Raw genomic sequence first — 19,713 nt, 5'->3', positions numbered from 1 at the left:
ACGTGGGAATTACACGTAACAGGAGCAAAGCACAAACATCAAACCGAGAAATTAATCAATTCAAACTCTTTAGAAGAAGGTAACTTACCGTGTATTATTTACTTCCCTTTTAAGAAATATCAGCAAATGCTAAAAAAAAATCCTTGCAGTTAAGCTTCTGGTGACAAATACAGTCATCGCTGTATAATTAGTACAATTAGCTGAGCGCCTCTGATGTGCATCTCACATCTGGAGAAACAGGATGTGAGACCATTCCGTTCCATCACTGCCTGACATCTTGGAAAGGTTTTCTAAGTGTCTACTTGCGAGCTGCACGGTCAGCTCAGTGCCACGTCCCAGGGAGACCGGAGAAGCCAGCGATGCTTCCAGCAGCTTCATGCGGAGCGAGTCATGAAGAAGGGACAGGGGAAAGAGGAAGCCCAGGGCTCAGGGCGGCCCTTCTTGCTTCTCCGCTAGGGAACAGGGGAACCCGAGAGTGCAGGACAGACACAGCTCACCCCGCGTGGGACCAGGCCAAGAAAACAGAATCACAATGGAGGCTCCTTACTTCTTTCATCCTTTTTCCCTCCTTCCTGAAGGGATGGTGCTGGGACCAAGCAAGTAGGAATGAAGGGAAAACGGCCAAGTGCCAGGCGGCCCCGCACAGGAAGGCGGAATGCGAAGGGGAAAAATACGAGGTCAGCTCCTGGCTCTGGCACCCGCCGGCCACTGTGTCACCCACCTCCCTGGGACTCGGCCTCTCGCCTGTACGGTGACGCTGTTCACGCGAACACCTTCCTCAGGCGGCCGTTCTGTGCTCTAGGACATAATGATGGTGGAAAAGCATTTTGTAAACGTGAAGGGGCTTCAAAGAAATCGCTAACAGAGGTGGTGGGTGTGCAGCATACTCAAGTTGTGTGTGGGAGCCAAGCACACGGAGCGGCAGGAAGTCCTGCACACAGGACTCCCAGGAAGAAGACAAATGCTCTGTTCAGTCTCTCCTGGGGCAGCCACGGGAAAAGCCACGTGCGCCTTCTGACCGGCGGACGGACGCGAGGGTGGTATACTCTCCGGGGGGGCAGAGGGCAGTGTGGCTCAAGGTGGAACGGACACCGGCACGTTGTAGAGCCACTGTTAGGGAAGGCCTCCTGGGGTCCTCCCAGCCCTCCCACCCCGTCTTCCAAAGCAGGTACCGGCAGGCAATGAGGGACTAGATGGTCCAGACTCACCTTCCTGAGGAAGACCGTCAGGAAGGCCAGAGAAAACAGACACAGCTTCTTCCTACAGCAGGAAGGAGCTATGATCGCCGTGAGGACTGGGCCACAATGCGGAGGAAGATGGAAACGTGGAGAGGTAGGCCAGCAGCGGGGATGGCTTCGGCCTCCCCGAGACCAGACAGCGCCTCTGCGGCTCTGGAGGGCTGGGAGTCAGACGCTGGAGTGCACGGCATGCCAAAGACGAGGTCTCTGGCAAAACCCCCACAGTTCAGCTGGGGAATCCCAAGGAACAGATCTCGGAGTAACAGTGCAATGAATATAAACCTGCCCTTGAATGAATCGCAGGCTGAATTCAAGTTACCTGGGTGGCTCTGAAAAAAATCTCAAGCCCTGAAATTATAAACAGATTTTGGAGAGCTAATGCCCTCCATACGCATGGCAGAGGCAAGTGAAAATGCTCTCCCATAGAGGAAAGCACTGGGCCAGGAATCAAATTATTTCTACAGGGACAACTGGATCCCTGCAAGAAAAAAGAATGAAATGGGACCCCTATCTCATGCTACAGGCAATGATGAAATCAAAGTGGACCACAGATGAAATTTAAGGCCTGACTTCATAAAATGATCAGAAGAAAACATAGGCGTACCTCTTCGGGACCTTGGAATAAGCAATGGTTTCTTAGATATGGCCTGAAAGCGATAAAAAGTAAGGAAGTACTGATATATTTTACAACACGGATGAACCTGGGAAACACGCCAAATCAAAGCAGCCTGTCACAGAAGGACACAGCGTGTTTATACGAAATGTCGAACACAGGCAACTATAGGAACAGAAAACGAAGTAGTGCTTGCCTGGGGCTGGGGGTGAGGCTGGGGCGGGGGCGGGGGCGGGGCTGCTCACATGGTGCGCACGGAGTTTCTCCTTGGGGAGATGAAGATGCTCTGAAAGTAGGTTATGGTGAATAGACTCACAGCCGCTGAATCATTATTTAAAAGGGTGAACTGTACGGTATATGACTGATACTTCAATAAAAGCTGTTATATAAAAATTACTGAATTAATTTTTTTTCCCCACGTAGAAGGAGCAGCGTAATCATCAGAGAGCCCGGCACGCGGGAAGGACAAAATGACAGGAACAAGAACATCAATGGATGAGGTGGCCAGGTCCTCACGCCACCCAAACCGCAGTCCAACAACCAAGCCTGTTACCTGCTTGTTGTGGAGATAAGTGACAAACACTTCTACGGGAAATTTAACACTTGTAAAAACTGGCATTCCCAGGTTGAAAAAGAAATGAGTAGAAATACTAGAAGTCCATAACCAACATTCAGAACCCAGGGAATGGGGACAAATTTAACAGCAGATCTGGCATAGCCGGAAAGAGAAAGAGTGGGCCAGAAATTAACAAGAAAACATTAACCAGATTAGGGAGAAAAAAAAGGATACTAAGATATAAAGAGAAGATAAATAGAATATAGTGAAAACTACTAAGATATAAAGAGAAGATAAATAGAATATAGTGAAAACGTCTAACATATATTTAAACATAGTTGGGGGGGAATGAGACAAAGTTATATTTTTAAGAGAAATGGCTGAAAATTAGTTTTCTAAAACTTAGAAAGATGACAATCCACAGATTTAGAATCCCAGCAAATTCCAAGCAGAATAAATAGAAAAGAATCCACCTCCAGACACATGAAAAAAAAAAAAAAATCAAAGGAATCAAAGGAAAAGAGAAAGTAGTGAAACAGCCTGCAATCTTGAGGCCCACTGCCTTCTGAAGACCAGGGCTGGAGTGATTAGCTGCAAAGCAATCAGAACACTCTGCTCGCAAAGACAAAACTGCCCGGGTTCATCCCGTTTCGCCTACGCCTGAGAAACAGACAAACTGAACTAAACACAGGTCTGGGAGAGAGGCCTGGCCATGTAAAGGGCTCAGAGGCCAGGCGAGCGCCTCACCTTCAGCCACTGCTCGGCCTGCTCCTTGCTCTGGACTGCAAGAACCAGCGGGTCTGTGCCTTGCTGGGTGATTTTCAGCTCGTGCTTCTTCTTCTTGCTGTCCTTCGGGGTGTATGTGATGTTGCAGCCTTGGAGGGGCAGCTCCATCTGGGGCTGCTGGTCCTTGGAGCTTTTGTAACACTGCATTTAACACGAGAAAGCAGAGTTAGGTTGAAGAGGGTTCGAGGAGAGACACGGATACAGCTCTGGCAGGACGGAAAGGCCAGCACCTGCGAGGCCCCGAGGTCTCTCGAAGACCCTGGCGGGTGGGTCTGCAGACGCACACGCGTCACCTGCGTGGGGCGCACTCCACACGACATGTCACCCCCACGTATGTGAAAATACGTCTACTCTTTAGTTCGCCAAAGTTTCCTGAGCATCGATGACATGACTCAGCAGGAAACAGAAACTCCCTCCTCTGATGGGGATCATGGACCAGCGGAGCTTCCTCACTAAGTCACATGAACGTGATATATTAGATTTGCTGAAAAGCACAGCCCTCACGTGGGAAATCATTTGGATGCCTTCTTCTACAGCCTATGTCATTTGGTATCTGCCGGTCTCATCTCTATCCCCTTTCCGAGAGACAGATGAAGGACTTCATCAAGAGTATATACAGCAACATGTCCTAGGCAACGTGTCTGCAAAGGTTTGCTTTCCAGTTGAGTATGGGATCCAAAACTCAATGCTACTCCATTTACACAGCAGATGTCCCCTCTAAAGAGTTCGGTGCCATGGCAAACACTCAGATTTAGTTCACATCACTGGTGCTTCATCTGCATCTGTGAAATCTAGATCAAATCTTGTCCAAATCTTGTCTCCCCTCTCTCCTTGGGTCTAATCCTATGACTTGGGACCAAAAGCACACATCTTCATGGGAATGGACAGTCTGAGGGTGCAGACATCTGGGTCCTGGCTCTGCTACGAATTTAATCTGGCTCCTGGGAAGTCTCTCCAGCTTGCTGAGCCTGTTTCCTCATTTGTAAAATGAACTATTGCTGTGATCATCATGACTTTATTGAGTCACACTAAATGATTAGTTACACCTGCTACCAAGTACGGAATGTCAACATCCGTAGGTGTTTCACACTTTCACTGTGCCATCGCCACAGTTGTCCATTTTGCAGATGAGGAAACTGAGGCTCAATTGGTTATGTGGCTTGCCCAAAGTCAGACGTGTGAAAAGCAGTCGCCCCCAGCCCAGAGGGTTTGAGCGCACAGCCGGCTCTCTCCACTGGGCGCCATCTACTGAGGAGGGAGGGAAGGAAGAGACGCCTGTTTTCAGAGGTGACTTCCAGAGTCCTCTCCTATTTTAAAGTTCCAAAACCTGGGCTCCTGAGTGCCACATGAACATATCCACGTTTTACAAAAATCCAAGTGATGGTTGCCCTGTCTGAAATGGAAGGAAAAAACACACACCAAAACCAACTAACCCCAGATTGCTATGAACATTCACCGTTTGGCAGTTTTTTGGATTCTCAGTAAGTGCAAGAAAAAAACAGAATAGGAAAAAAGGAAACAGCACAGTGGATGGAGTAAGACAGGAAATGCCTCAAAATGGGTCTGTCACCAGCCCTACATTAAAGTGCAGGCTGAACATCCTTGCCTTCGGACTCCGCGGGGAGTGGACTCTCAGACAGAGGGGGCAGCATGTGCCCTGAGAGCCAGGCCTGCAGGAGAGAGGCGCATGAAGAAGCTGAGCTGCTGGCCTCGGGGGAGCCCATGCATCTCTGGAGCTGGAAGGCGCTGGCAGGGTTGTCCTGATGCAGACCCCGGGTGAGGGAGTGTGACCTGGGCGAACTGTCCTGATGGGTGTTCTGGCCCATCACTGTGTCCACCGCAGGACCGCCTGGGCCTGGAAGGGCACAGACGCCAGACGCGTACCCAAAAAGCCTCGGATGGTGGTGCCCACGGGAAGACAGGTTGGGAACACGTAGGCAAGAGCCTGGCTTTTGGTTTTCCGTTTACAGTTTTCTGTGCTGTTCAAATTTGGAAAGCATTTATTTTTTTAACACTGTTAATTTTTTCTCAGTGTTAACAGGGGTCATCTGGGCAACTGGATCTTTGGGGATTTTTGAAAGAAAAAAGCTTCATAATAAAAATAATTAACTTTGATTCTGCATTTTATCAAAGACAGTGTTTTCACATGGTTTTCCATTAATTTCTTCTGAAATGTTTACCACTACTCTAAATGATAGGTGTTTTCATCCTGGTTTTGAAGACAGGATTCCCAGAAATCCGGAAGGAGATGGAAGGAATGAGAGGGGCGGGGCGGGGAGAGGGTGGAGGAGGACTGTGGGGGAGGGGGTAGGGGAGGGACGCTGATCCCACCACAAACCCACAGGTTTCCTGCCCCGTTCCAGAACTCCTCTTGTACCTGAGAGCCCACTGCAGGTTGTTACAGCATTTCCATAACACACCCACATCTTGCAGCCATTATGTCAGACTGTAAATAAGGACCACATTAGTCCTTTTCATCTTTTTTTTCTCATTCTTTACTTTAAAATTCTCCCATGGCATCATTTTTTGGAATATTCTAAATTTGGGAGATTTTCAGGCCACACATGTGGAAAAAATATGTATTCTCACTGTTTAAAAATTTTTTTTTTGAAAACCATTAATTTAAAACATCCTAAGACTCTAGTAAAAGAACATTCCCATAACTCACAGATGAAAGAATAGGGTTACCTGCTCCACTAAAGAGGGATACACAGAATCATAAACTCTCCTGGGTCTGTTTTAATGATATCATTCCATGATTTTCCCCCCAAAGTTAGCTTGAAGGAAAAACAACATGCAGAAATGCGCTCTGAAATTCATCGTCCCAATAATCAACTAGGGTTTCTAAAGCAGGCAGGACTGAAGGAGGAGGGAGGAGGGAGCATCACATGTGCTCAAGGGCTCCGGCTTCCTAACGGGGTCCCTTGTGGGAAGGACAGCACAGCAGAAGGCCTGCCTGTCCCTGCACCCCGCGGCTCTGCTACTTAGTCCATCTTCCTATTCAGCCCCTCGGATTAAACAAAAAAAGAATCTGTCTCTAGCTTTCCAAAAGAATTTCCTTTCCTGGACACTCTTCTCCCCAGCCGCGGCTGGCCTGCCCGCCCCACTCGATGACCTGGCTTTGAGGAATTCACTGACTCACTACAAATGAGAAAATCCATCCTGCGACTTCTGGCAAGTTAAGGCCTGTGCATTTCCACCACCACTGCAGACACTGGCCCGGGATGGGAAGGACTCTGGCTGCTGGTCACTGCGGGGCCCAAAACCAAGGGCATTCAAGGCTCAGCAAGCACCTGCGCTCACCGCTCGGGCACCTGGCCGCGGGGAGCTCCGTGTCAGGCCGCGCTGAGGCCGGAGCGCCTCCCCTGCCCACCAGCGGATGCCCGCCCTGCCTGAGTGTCGGTGCCACCCATGAGGCTGCCGGCAGATCCCACCGACCACACAAGCACAACCCGCCCCCCACGCGTTACCAGCAGCTTGGTGTCCTTGACGACACACAGTAGCTTGCTCCACTGCCCGAAGCGCTTCTTCCTCAGCAGGAAGGCACAGATCTTGGCGTCCTTCACCAGGTCCATGGAGGCCTCCTCGGACGGCCACTGGTGCCGTGTCTTCTTGCCCTTTCCGTCCTCCTCCTCCTCATCGTACGACTCGTAAGAGCTACTCATTGCATCCGAGTCATAATCTGTCAGAAGTAAGGAAAGAAGTAAAGGTAAAGGGCCTGCCTACACACACCTGACCTGGAAGCCTACCTGTGGGCTCAGGAGCACGTTCGTTGTACCAGGAAGGGGCCTCTGCGTTTGGGGTGCTGGGGAAACGGTAATTAGTAAAGACTGGGGAAAAATAACCATGACAGGCAGTTCAAAGTAACGCCAAATTCTAACTGAAGTGTCTTAGAATTTTCTCTGTGAGAACCAGTCCTCGACTGTTCAGTGAGCGCTGGGCTATCTGCAGACCCCACATCATCGGAACCTGGCCACGCCACGGCCAGCTGAGGGGACCCCAGCCAATGGGCTGCCGCCGAAGGGTGCAGCTCTCCCATGCCACACCTCTAGGTCAAGGTCCTCTCAGGTCTGCAAGGTCCTGCCTGCGCACATCGGCATACGCAGGCCCTCGCTAACGTTCCCGGCCCAGCCCAAGGCCTCCCTCTCCTCAGGGGTTCCAGAGAGGCATTTACACCCTCCTTCTCTTTCTACAAGGCAGGCACAATTTGTATCAGATTGTCTCCAGTCTCCGGAATGCAGCACATTCTCTCTCACTGCTGGGGCTCTGCGCATGCTGCCCTCCCACACAGGCTTCCTGCTCATCCCACTCAACCTCCTGCCTTTGCCTGAATAAGTGCTCTTGCCTATCAGGGTTCAATTTATGGACACCGCCTCCATGACGCCCTCCTTGAATCACCAAAGCTGGTGGCTGTGGACTTGTGTGCCCCCTAATTCACCCCAGTGAGACTGTATTTGGAGACGGGACTTCTAGGAGGTAACGATGGTTAAGTGGGGTTATATGAGTGGGGTCCTAATTCGATAGGACCGGTGTCTTTATGGGAAGAGGGAGAGAGAGATGTTGCTCTCTGTCCACCACGTGAGGACACGGGGAGAAGGTGGCTGTGTGTGAGCCAGGAAGAGGCCCTCGCCACAATCTGACCGGGCCAGCACCCAGCTCGTGGATGTCCCGCCTCCAGAACGGTAAGGAAGGGTCTGGTGTTTTGCCACCAGTCTGGCACTTTGCTATGGCAGCCTGCGCCAAGGCACAGGATGAAATGCCACTCGTCTGCTTCCACACCACCCCACACAGCCTGCCCCACTGTGCTGTCATGGCCGTGTGTCCGTGAGCCTCCTGCATCGGGCCGGAAGCCCCCCGAGGAAGGGAGACCATTCCAGCCCATAACAACGTACCCGGCGCGGGGCAAGAACAAAGACCTGCAGGAGGGCGGGCTGCTCGGCGAAGCCGGGCTCTACCCGCAAAGCGCTCTGGCTGAGGGCTGGCACAGTCACGACGTTCCAGCAACACCAGGGGCTGCCCATGATATTAATTTCATCCCCGTTGGATGATACGCTCCTTGAGACGGGGTCTGACTCATCTCTGCCTCCTCCTCAACCCCCAGTCGCATCAGGAACACACTCACTTCTCAAGACAGGGATGAGCGATGAAGACCTACGTGATGCGTGACCGAGAAGGGGAAAGCACGGCTGAAGCCGCCGGCTACACAACGGAGTAGAGACACGGCAATGGCAGACCTCACGCAGAACGGAATTCACCTTCCTCACTCCCTGGGAACCGGAGTATGATCCATACGGTAGTCACGCCTACATTTCCATGACGTCAGGAAGAATCATTACTAAGAGGGGGGACGGAGGACTAGGGCTCAGGTTGAGTTTTCAATCATGACGAAGCAGTGTGGGACGGGTTTTCAGCAAGAGCCGAAGCGGACAGACAGCACTGTGAACGGGCGGAGCCCTGGGGCGTGGGCTGGTGGCCAGGAGGTCCCTGCAGAGGGCTGCCCAGGACGTGCCCAGAAGACCGTGTTGGGGGCCAACTCCAGGCCTGGGAAAGGCCCGGCCTGGACTGCCGTGGACAGTGCACGAGACGGAACCGTCCATTCCTGCGTGTGCTCCGATACACAGCCGACCACCCGCAGAGCCCACATCCCCCCACCCGCACACGCACACACCGCCGCCACCCCGTTTTACGGGCTACTTAAAGTCAGTTCTAATTAGAGTCAGATAAAACGATCTGTTCAGTTCTCTGATGGCAGGAACCACACCTCTAGCGCTCAGTGCTCACTGGTGGCTAAGTGGATGTGACGCTGAGGGCACAGACAGGGAACCTCTCAGCCGCTGGAGAAGCTCTCCCAGCCTGTGCTGAGGGGCCGACACGGACCAGGGAGTGCGGTGTAGGCCGCGGGAGATGGGCTGCAGGGGCCAGCACACATGGGACAGGGAACACTCCAGATAACACTTGATCTAGATCTTTCGTGAGTCATTGCCAACCAGACAGTAAAGTCTAGAGGAACACAATGAGCAAAAGCACTGAAAAACAACAAACATTTAGAGAACACAGTGGATCTTTTCATTTTCCAGTAGCATTTTGGTGCTTGCCACAGATGCTAAGTTAGTGGTTACATCTGTGGGGAGGGGACTGTGACAAGGAAGCGGCCCGCGGGGGGCTTCCAGGGCGGACGTGTTCTATTCCTGACCAGATGGTGCTTACATAGATGCTCCACGTTATAAGTCAGTAAGTCTACGTTCATATTTTGAGTACTTTTTGGTAAATACATTACGTTTCACAATAAAAGGGTTTTAAAAGTTTAGCGTGGCTAGAATGTAGCTCACATGGTGGGAAGAGGCAGGCGGCCAGACTTCAAGAGCGCATGCCACTCGGAGACCCAGTGCAATCTAAGGTCTCAGAAGGGCGATGTGCAAACTCAGATTTTCATTTTAGGAAGGTTTTGAAGGACCATGAATCCCTCGGTGCTTAGCTTATTTTCTAGAGCATCGAATCCAGTAAACATTTAGCTAACAGATGAGCAAAAGCATTAATAAACAGTTGTAAATGGAAGAAATACCTTTGATTTCATTCATTCAGCACGTATTTATTGAGGGCTTACTATGAGTTGGGCAATCTTTTTCACGCTTACACAGCTGGCCTGGAACACAGGTTTGAACTGCACGGGTCCACTTAGAAGCAGATTTCTTTTCAATAAATACAGGACAGTATTTAACTGCCTTAATAACATTTTCGTTTCTCTAGTTTGTTTTACTGTAAGAATACGGTGCAGGATACACAGGACATATAAAGGATGTGTCAATAGACTGTCTGTGTCATCAGTAAGCTTCCAGTCGGCAGGAGGCGATTAGTAGCTAGGGTTTTGCAGAGTCCAAGTGACACGTGGATTTCTGACTGTGCGGGGCGTCAGTGCCCCGACCCCGTGGTGCTCCAGGGCCAGCCGTACTTCGATGCCAGGTGCCACCGATAAAGTTGTGAAAAGACCAGGCCTGCTTCACCTTCACAAAGGCCTTTGACACCCGCCCTCTCGCGGGTCCTCTCAGCCAGAGACAAGCGTGCGTCAGTACGGTGGTCCCGCCTTATCCGCGGTTCCACTTTCCGCGGATTCAGTTACTTGCAGTCAACGGGTGTCCAGAAACAGGAGATCCTCCTGCTAACGTAACATCAGGACAGCAGCGGTACCCTGACGTTGCATCACACGCCCACGCAACTCACCCTGGCATCTCCTCAAGCGGGCCCTTTACCATGTTACGTCATCGCAGGAAGAAGGGTGAGTGCGGGACAGTAAGACGTTTTGAACGAGCGAGGCCACCAGTGCATCCCTCGACTCTGCTACTTTTGTGACAGTGTATTGTTACACGTGTTCTACTGTGGCCCATATTCTCCTGTGCCTCACTTAGAAATTCTACTTCATCCCAAGGTGTGTGAATAGGGAGAAACACGGCACATAGGGGTTGGGCACTGTGCACAGCTTCTGGCATCCACTGGGGGTCCTGGAACGTCTCCCCGAGGAGGAGGAGGAGGATGGCTGACAGAGCCCCTGGCATGTCCTAGCATCCCGTGTAGACGTCTACACTTCTTACAGAACAAGGAAGCAAAGCAAAGAGCCAGCAAGAGATCTGTGTGGATCTGTGTGTTTATGGGATGTTGCTGGTTTGGAAACGTTCTTCACACCAGACACTTTTCTGCGGGCAGTTCTGACGGAACTGAAGAACATTCCAATAAATGATGACTTTCAACTATAAAACGTTACAACGTGTATTTTAGACATATACCCTTCCCCACGAAATCACAACTTGCATTTCAACCAATTGACCTTGAGGAGGGAGAGGATGAGGAGAGAGGGCAATCAGAAAACTGAAAATAACATGAAATGTAGGTCGGAACCCAAAGCCCCAACAAGATCTATAGTGATGGTGCCGCCGACCCAGCCCGGCTGGAAGCGGCTGCCTAGACTTCCCTGGCCGGTATGGCCGGGGGAGGTCAGCAGCAGGGAGCGCTGCGGAGAGAGAGACTGGACAGCGGAGCTGCCACACCCGAAGGTCGCTGGGGGGCGCGGGTGCTGCTGGGGCTCAGGCATGTGTCATGGTGCGTCAGCCGCCCTGCCGCTAGGCCCCCTCCTTGGGCGGCGCAGATCCCTACAGGAACCTGCACCGCAGCCGAGAGCACCAGAATCTTCTGTGTCGCCGAGTGCGTGTGTGTGTGTGTGTGTGGGTCACGGACAGATGGGGTGCAGTTTGTCCTCGTGGATGCAGCTCCCTCGGCCTCTAACAGCTGCCATGACTGCGTGAGGTCCAGCCCCTACAACAAATCTTCTGTTCCACATCACAGTGGCTCCACGTCTCTGATCACACCCTGTTCTCGACGGTATCAGAAGCCCATGGCAGCAGGCTCCTCGGGGGAAGCTCAGCAGAGAGCTTCAGGATTTCAGAGCCCAGCTACATAAACCTCCGGAAACAATTATTTTACCCTGAGAAACTGCTTTTGGCTCTCTGACACCCAGCAGCGTCTAAATGCTTGGTCGGGCGCCTCAGCTGCCCAACGCGGGCTCTCGGTCACCTGGCCCACCGCAGAGCATCTAAGCAGTCTGCATCCATCAGGCCCATACGCTGTAAGTAACAGGTGCGAGCTAGTGGTTCAAGTGCACGTGTCCCCGTGCCTGCTACATGGGCTCCTTCTCCCAGCACGGACTCCTCCGCATGGCCTGACGGTTTAGTTGGATGGTCAAGACTGGGGGGAACTGGCAGCAAGCAGGGACTGCAGAAGGGACTGTGAACGGACCTCCCAGATGGGCTCAGAAAGTGAAGAGTAACACACCAGGTGAGCGCTTAGCAAAGCCTCAGCAGATTTTCACAATCAGGTACATAACGCGGCCCATTACACAGATGTCCAGCAGCCTCTTTCCCCAGATTTCCCGTCCAAATGGACTCCCGTACAAGGGGCTGGCGCAGGGATGGACCTCCACTCGGCAGGATAGTCTGACTCCTGGCCCTTCTCAGTGTCCTGCCCGCACACGACATTGTCCCCTGGGGTGTCAGCCCGCCACCTAGTAACTGCACCACCTCCGTCATGGGAGGGGCAGCAGGGCATTCACCTTCCCTGTCGCAATGCTCCTGCCAAAAGCACCATCCACAGTCTTGCAGAATGCCTTATTCACCAGCATGGGATCCCGCAGCATGGCTTCTGATCAGAGAACTCACGTTACAGCAAATGAAGTCCGCACTCTGGGTCGTGCTCATGAGAGTCACAGGTCTTGCCGTGTCCCCATCACCGGAAGCAGCTGACCCAACAGACCAGTGGGATGCCTTTTGAATATTCAGTTCCAGGACCAGCTTGACTGGCCACCCCTGGGAGACTGGGGGTGCTATCTTCCTGAATACCTTCTAGCAGTATCTGCTCTGCCCCAGTGGGGCTCTTTCCCCTAGATCGGGGCTCACAGGTCTGGGAACCCAGGGCTGAAAATGGTAGTGGCTCCTCTCACTGTTACCCCAGGGACCCACTGACAAAATTTCTGCCTCAGGCCCCCAAGTCTTAGTTTCTAAGGGCAGAATATTCCCTCCAAAGGACACGGTCATCGCTCTATTAACTCGGGAGCAGGGTCAACAGGCAAAGAGGGGGTTAACGGCAGTGGCTGCGGTGACCAGTCATGGCCACACCAGTGGGGAGGAGGAGGTCCCTGGGGTGGCTCTCAGTACTCGCATGCCCCATGAGTGAACCATCCAGTGCAGCCAGACCTTTCAGGAAGGAAAGATGAGTCATCTCACCGGGTGATCGACCAAGGTGCTTGCTGAGGGCGATGGGAGCATGAAGTTGTAAATACACGGTATGACCATTGGCTGGCTGTAGAAATGAGGACGGGACTCGTTATGCACCTTCCCTGTTATCTGCGTGTGTATAAACAAGTTCCCCTCCTCCCCTCTCCCACTCCCTACGACCCAACCGCAGCTGGCCGTGGATCTCCACGTCGAAGCTACAGGCTCTCCAAGGGGAGAGTAGGGCTCCGCTGGAAGAGAATGGGTGTCACCCCAAAGTCGATAAAGGGACTCTGTATCCCCTGGGGCACTTGGGGGTTTCCCATGATACAGGTAGAGTGGAATCACGTTAACCTGCGCTGTGATTCTGCTCGTCTTTACTTGGAAATTCAGTGCGGTTAAGAGAGGCGCACTCGGCCGCCAAATGGACACAGGAGAAACGGGGGCAGCTTTACACCGGAGCAACTCGGCACGGCTGGAATTACATTTCCCCAGGTTCCCTTCCACGGATGATTCTGGGTGAGGGCTGGCCACGGGAGAGATCTGTGAGCGAGCTGGAAGGCGGGAGGGAAGCAGCCGCCAGTACGCGCTGAAGGTTGGCGCACGTGCCAGGCACTCCCGCGGCTCACACCCGCCGTCGCTTGGTGGCCGGCCCTCTGCTGGGCCCGCAGCCCCGGCAGGCCCCCCCGCACCGCCCCCCCGGCACCTGAGGCCCGGCCAGGCGCGTGCAGCTGTGCCGAGGCTCTGCATCTCCCCCCGACGGCCAGCCCTGCTCCACGGCCTTCTCCACCGGTTTCCACGGCTGCATCAGGTCTTCTTATCGTGGACCCTTCATTCCTCTGCTAGAACCACACCTGACACAGGGCTCGACAGAGCTGTCGCCGAGGCCCTGAGTAACCCATCTGGAAGTCAGCTCCTTGCATTGTTCCTCGGGAGGACGGCGAGGCCCTCACCGCCCACTGCTCACCCACAGACGCCTGACTGAGGGAGCCTCGCGTGCTATCCCCGCTGACTCGCTGCCCCGAGCCTGCATCCTTCTGTTACCCTCTCCTCTGGACTTGGTTCAACAAAAGCTGCCCACCTGTTGGCAACTACGGGTGGCTTCTCTGAAGAACAGGACAGAACACATCACTGAGGTGAGGCTTCTCAGACTGAAAACGGCCTCTGGCCCCCAAGTCAAAGGAAATTACTCTCAGTCTCCAGCTTTGCAAGTGTGTGGGTGGGAGTGGAAGGACGGTGGGAGCAGGCTGGAGCCGGACAGCCCCAGTGCTGGGAAATACCCTCGTGGAAAAGCCGGTTTTCCCAGACTCGCTGCTGAGGAGGAAAGGAAGCCAGTGAGGTTCTGAATTACACCGAGCCACTTCAGGTTTGGTGTTTTCTGATTAATCTTCTGACTTCTGGAAATGGTGGCCACTTAGAAATTGCCTGAGTGCATTTTCCATGGATGGTTTTTAAATAACAGAGAAACTAAAACACTTGACTTCGAGACCTCGAAACCCAGCACATCCTAACCCCTGTACCAGACCGTCCCTTTCCTTCCCCGAATGCGACTGCTCCGGAGGCTGAGCAAACAGGCCCCTGTCGTCGAGGGGCCCCCGTCCGGCTTGCATGCAGAAAGCACTCGCAGGGAGGCCCTCCGGGGACACACCTGTCAGCTGCCGGGGAAGACAGAGGCAGAGACGGCAGACGACAGGAGGACAGCCCTGGGAGCTGGCGTGCACTTCTGTCAGAAGACACATGATGGGCCACCACGTGCCATGAATATTAATGTGCCCGAAGCCTCGTGACTAAAATGACCAATCCCCAACTTTCCGTTTTATCTTTTATGAGAAAAGCAAGGATCCCTTGTCCACAGGGACTCGGACACCCTCCCTCCACTGCACTTGGAGACACGGCTCCCCGCCTGACAGAGCATCAAGGGAGGAATGAAGCCGGTGATCCAAAACCAAACCGCAGAGGTGCTTGTGAGGGAAGACCAGAGCCGGGCCAGGACAACTCTAGCTCGGCAGGAAGGTTCTAGTAGAACCCATATGAAAGCAAGAAGAGACAGACGGGCCGGTTTTGTACCCTCCTTTAGCCTCCTTGGCACAGGAAAGCAGCCTTGGGGGGCCACACCTCAGGCAAGGGGCACCACAAACACATGCCACACAAGTCTCTGCCTTGTGACCAAAGGAGACACATTTCACTGAGACCCACGCCCCACAGCAACAAGGTCGCACCCGGTGTGAATCAGAGAAAGACAACATCTTGAGTTCCCAAAGGCACTGTGGGCTTTCGGAGCCCCTTCTCTGTTCACCCCTTCGGGGTCAGCACTGCCTGAGCTCCACACGTCCCCGGTGTCTGGTACCACCCCGATTCCCCTCCACACAGTCCAGCACTTCAGGAGGCCGGCGGGGACCAGGCAGACCTGACACTTACTTGACGTGATGTATTCTGGAGCTTTCCCAGGGCTCAGCGGCACGGCTTCCTCGTAGTAGCCTTCCGGGAGAGATGATGTCGGTAGCGGCGGCGGCCCACTGTCAGGTGGCTGAGGAGAAGAAGGAAGAAACGCCACAGAGCTCAGAGCCATGACTAGAAAATTCTGTAGTTTGAACTAGCAGGTGCTGACCAGCATTATCCATTTTCCTTTGTAAAGTCCACGGCAAAAGAGAGCACTGACCCATGGAGAGGTTCTGAGTTCCATTCCTGACTGATCTCCTCTGCTTCCTTGCCCACGTCCACCCCCAGCCCGGCCGTGGCTGCATGCCACTCAGTCCACACTGGCTCGCCGGTGGCCAGCAGCCGTGAGCGCCCCGGCATGGCCTGCTTCTGGGGCAGGGGCTAACTCACAGCCCTCTCTCGGGCCCTGCCCAGAGCTGAGATGGGGGTCTCCCTCCTCTGTCCCCACCCTGCTGACCCTCCCGCATCCCCTGGACCCACACCCCTGCACGGGGGCTCTAGGGTACGGGAACCGTCCAGATTCCCTGCTGTTGCACCACGTGAGCAGTGGCTGGATAAAGGAATGTGGCTTGTCCGCGATCTCACCATACTCCCAACGTAGCCAGGGACACTTTTCAAAACTTAAAAAGAAAATCCCCTCTGAGCTACTCTCTAAAAGAAACTTGTGCCGAGAAGGAATCTGCTTGTGGCAAAAACCAAACACATCACAGTTTCCTGTCGGACTCTGGGACTGAGGCACTCAGGTTTGGAAGCCATGACTGAGAACACACAAGAGTCGGCAGGACTGTCCAAATGTGAAGCCCCTTCTCCTCTCACTAGTGCACGCTGACCTCTTGTCCCATGGACACCTAGGAGCCTGCTGCCCCTATCACGCTCTGGCCCTCATGCCAACAGCAGGGTTAGAAGGGAAGGGCAAGGAAAGCCAGCATTTGCCAAACACCTGCTACCTGCCTGGCACTCTACGACGCACTTCTGCATTGGCCCCAGGTGGCGCCAGGAATCCTGCACGGCACACATCACCTTACCTTATATGTCACAGACACAGTGGGAGGCTCGGGGTCTGCAACAGCCTCCTGAAATCAGGGGCTAGTAAATGACAGAGCTGCCTTCTCCAGCACCAGGGCTGTCCACTAAAGCCCTCTTTCTGCTCCTATTTGCCCCCTTCCTTTTGAACTAGCTCACACAACCTATGTTCTATACACAAATTGGAAAGACGTCACTGAGAATGGAACAGAACAGCAACCCCAAACTGAAGATCTACCAAGTTCTGTTTCCAAGCAGAACACTGTTCCAAAGAAATCAGAAGGATTTATACCCACATAAACTCTCTAGGATGTGAAACAACTCAGCTCCGAATCCAAGAAGCCCTTTGTGAATGACTAACCACCCTCTGTGCATCCAACCCACTCCTTCCTCCCGCCAGATGAAGGGTCATTTACACAATTTTCCTCCATCTGCTGGAGCCCAGTTATCTCCCCTCCGCCCCCAGGCCTGTGCCCCGGGCTAAATAACCCCGGCCCCTCGCACGCCTTCCACCAGGCTGCCTTCCCGACTATCGTCCTTCTGTGGTCGAACTCTGGACGGTACCCAGCTCCTTCATATCCTCCCGAAGAGGCAGTGCTTAAAACGGAACCTGATACATGGTGCTCGGCCCCAGGCAAGGTCTGAACAGGAGGCCGTGCCCGGCTTAAAATCTCTGCTTGTTGCTTTTGGAAAAGAGCTGCTCGATTCAGTGAGCGTCTTTATTCATGCAACAGAGAGTGCTTCAGCTTCCTCCTGGTATGTCGAAACAGTCCAATTATTCCTGTCCTGGGAAAGCGTTACGAATCGCTGAATCAGACAGATGTTTGTGAAATAGCACAGACCCCCTTCCTAGGGCTACGGGAAAAGCAAAGGTGCACCGGGGGAGGCACCCGCGCCCTAGCGGATTGGCTCTGGGACCCTGCTGGTGGCCGTGCGTTTGGGGTAGCTTTTCAATGGGTATGCCCTTAGATCCAATAAGTCTACTTCTGGAAACACATGCCGAGAGGGCAACTGGTCAGGTGAGCAAAAACGTACACAGATGTTCAATAAAAGATGGTTTAGCAAAATCTAAAAACAATCTAAATCTTCACCGAGAGAAGAAGGTGTGCGGACTCCTTCACGTGCAGACGTTGGAAAGGACAGTGCTTCCGCACTGTCGTCGTTTGCGGGAAAACCCTCCACCAGACACCGTTAAGTGAGAGAAAATGGGTATGCTAGGAGCCCTTGATACAACTGTGTGTGTTTAGGCTCAAAGACAGGAGGTCATCCAGCAAAACGTTAACAAGAGGTTGCATATCCTATGGCTTGGCTCTCCTGCGTGATACTTGTCATTTTTAAAATTTAAAAAATGTATCATTTTTAAAATCAGAAAAAAATTAAACTATTTTTGCTTTGAAGTAATATCCCTCAAAAACGAATTCTTTTTTTTAAATAGATTTTAATTTTTATTTATTTGCCAGACAGAGAGACAGAGTGCATGTGCACAAGCAGGGGGGAACGGCAGGCAGAGTGCATGTGCACAAGCAGGGAGCCCGATGTGGGGCTCGATTCCAGAACCCTGGGATCATGACGTGAGCCGAAGGCAGACGCTTAACGACTGAGCCACCCAGGCGTCTCTCAAAAATGAATTTTTATAGAGGAACACCTTCTCTCTCCAAAAGAGACCCACACTCCACTCCCAAATACCACTTACCCTTGAAATTCTGGGTTTTAGAGATTTAAGCAGAGGAATTGCAGCTTGTTAAGGGCAAGTGGGGGGCAGGCTAAAAAAAGGTCCCCGAACTGTTAGTACCATTTCTTTCAGGGGAGAAACTTCTTTCAGAGCCTTTCTAATAGGTAAGAATTCACTGAAATCACCATTAACAGGAATTTTTAAAAGCACAAAGCAGGGAAGACAGATTTCCAAAAGGGATCATGGAAAACCAGAGAAAGCAGAGGACAGGCAGGAAGCAAGAGTGTAGCATGAAGAGGTGAAGCTCGATTCCCCCCACACGCTCACTGCGTGCGGGGCCAGTGCCATCCTGGGCGGAGTGACCTCCCCGTAACTCTGGGCCCCGATGTCCTAACTGGTGAAGAGGGTGCCTCTGATGTCCATCCCAGCTCTGAGATTCTTGTTCTGCTCTTCTTATCAAGTTGCTGCTCAGCAGGCCACAACGCCAACTTGACCAGTCTTGAGACCTTAGCGAGAGCTGACGTTGGGGCCTCGTTAAACGGTAATGACATGATCGCCATTGGCCAGGGCAGGTGCTGCAGTGTCCTTCTCCCGATGACACTGCACACCAGCGTGGCACCACTCCCGCTGGACTGGGCGACACCCCTCAACACCAGAAGACACCGAGCCTGCACGCGGAGCCTGACCGCTGTCCTGCTCCTGTCGCGTTTCCTGCACTGGCTCCCACAAAACACTCCAACCACCGCAGCCTCTGAGGAGACCGGAGAAGAAACGTGGGGAACCAGCCTCCCCGAGGAAGGACTGCTGGTGGCCCAGCTGTGCCCTAGACATAAAAGACGGGAACGGCACAGCGCCAGTCACTAGGCAAGGTCAAATGCACCGAACACTTCGGCAGATTCTGCCGTCAGTGGAAGTAACTCTGTGTTTAGAGACTCTTATCTGCCCTAAGCGGAGCTTCTCCTCCCAGGGGCCCACGTGTCAGTAGAGAAGTCCGCACCGACAACTGGGTAGGAGCACAACCTACAGGTGTATTGCATTGGCCGTAACCGAATTCCCATCTTTTTGGAAAGAAAACCCCACTGGTATTTGCCTTTGCCAATTTAAGGAGAAGCCGGACAGAGAGGTATTTTCCCACTGACAATAATAACTGTTATGTTTATATAATTATATGGCAGAAACATGATTATCATTGTCATTACGACTATTTGAGCAACAGAACAACGATGCCTAACGTTTACTGTTTGCCTGCCGTGTGGCAGACACCGCTCTGGGATACTTTATGGAGATTTTTCTCCTGTTCAGAAATTAACACCGAGATGTTGGCATTTTGATTGATTTTACAAAGGAGGGAACGGAGGCCCAGGAGGTGAGAGGCCCCAACACCGTCACACGTGTGCAGAGCTGACTGGTGGAGGAGCTGGAAGTCCGCCAGAGTGGCCTGGGCGCTGAGCTGGAGGCCGGGGAACTGCACGCACCGCATTTCTGTGTCACAACTGTATCCCGCAGCACCTGCTGCTGCACCTGCTGCTATATCTGCTGCTGCACCTGCTGCATCTGCTGCGATCCCTGCTGCTGCGCCTGCTGCGTCTGCTGCTGCACCTGCTGCGTCTGCTATCCCTGCTGCTGCGCCT

General features: G+C 52.8%; 1 protein-coding gene across 2 annotated transcripts in view; it reads right to left on the bottom strand.

Moving 5' to 3' along the window:
- The window catches only part of AFAP1 (actin filament associated protein 1), a 138,280-nt gene that overhangs the window by 50,805 nt on the left and 67,762 nt on the right, over positions 1-19,713 (bottom strand). For both annotated transcript variants that reach the window (XM_032395469.1, XM_032395470.1), the window contains exons 6-8: positions 15,367-15,475; positions 6,664-6,875; positions 3,155-3,334 (exon numbers count right to left, since the gene is read on the bottom strand). In XM_032395469.1, coding sequence (XP_032251360.1) covers positions 3,155-3,334; positions 6,664-6,875; positions 15,367-15,475 — 501 coding nt within the window. The remainder of the gene's footprint in view (positions 1-3,154; positions 3,335-6,663; positions 6,876-15,366; positions 15,476-19,713) is intronic.

This window comes from Phoca vitulina, unplaced genomic scaffold, assembly GCF_004348235.1.
Source record: "Phoca vitulina isolate PV1807 unplaced genomic scaffold, GSC_HSeal_1.0 scaffold85, whole genome shotgun sequence".
Taxonomy (NCBI): domain Eukaryota; kingdom Metazoa; phylum Chordata; class Mammalia; order Carnivora; family Phocidae; genus Phoca; species Phoca vitulina.
The sequence above is the reverse complement of the archived record's forward strand: the minus strand, read 5'-3'. Positions and strand labels throughout refer to the sequence as shown.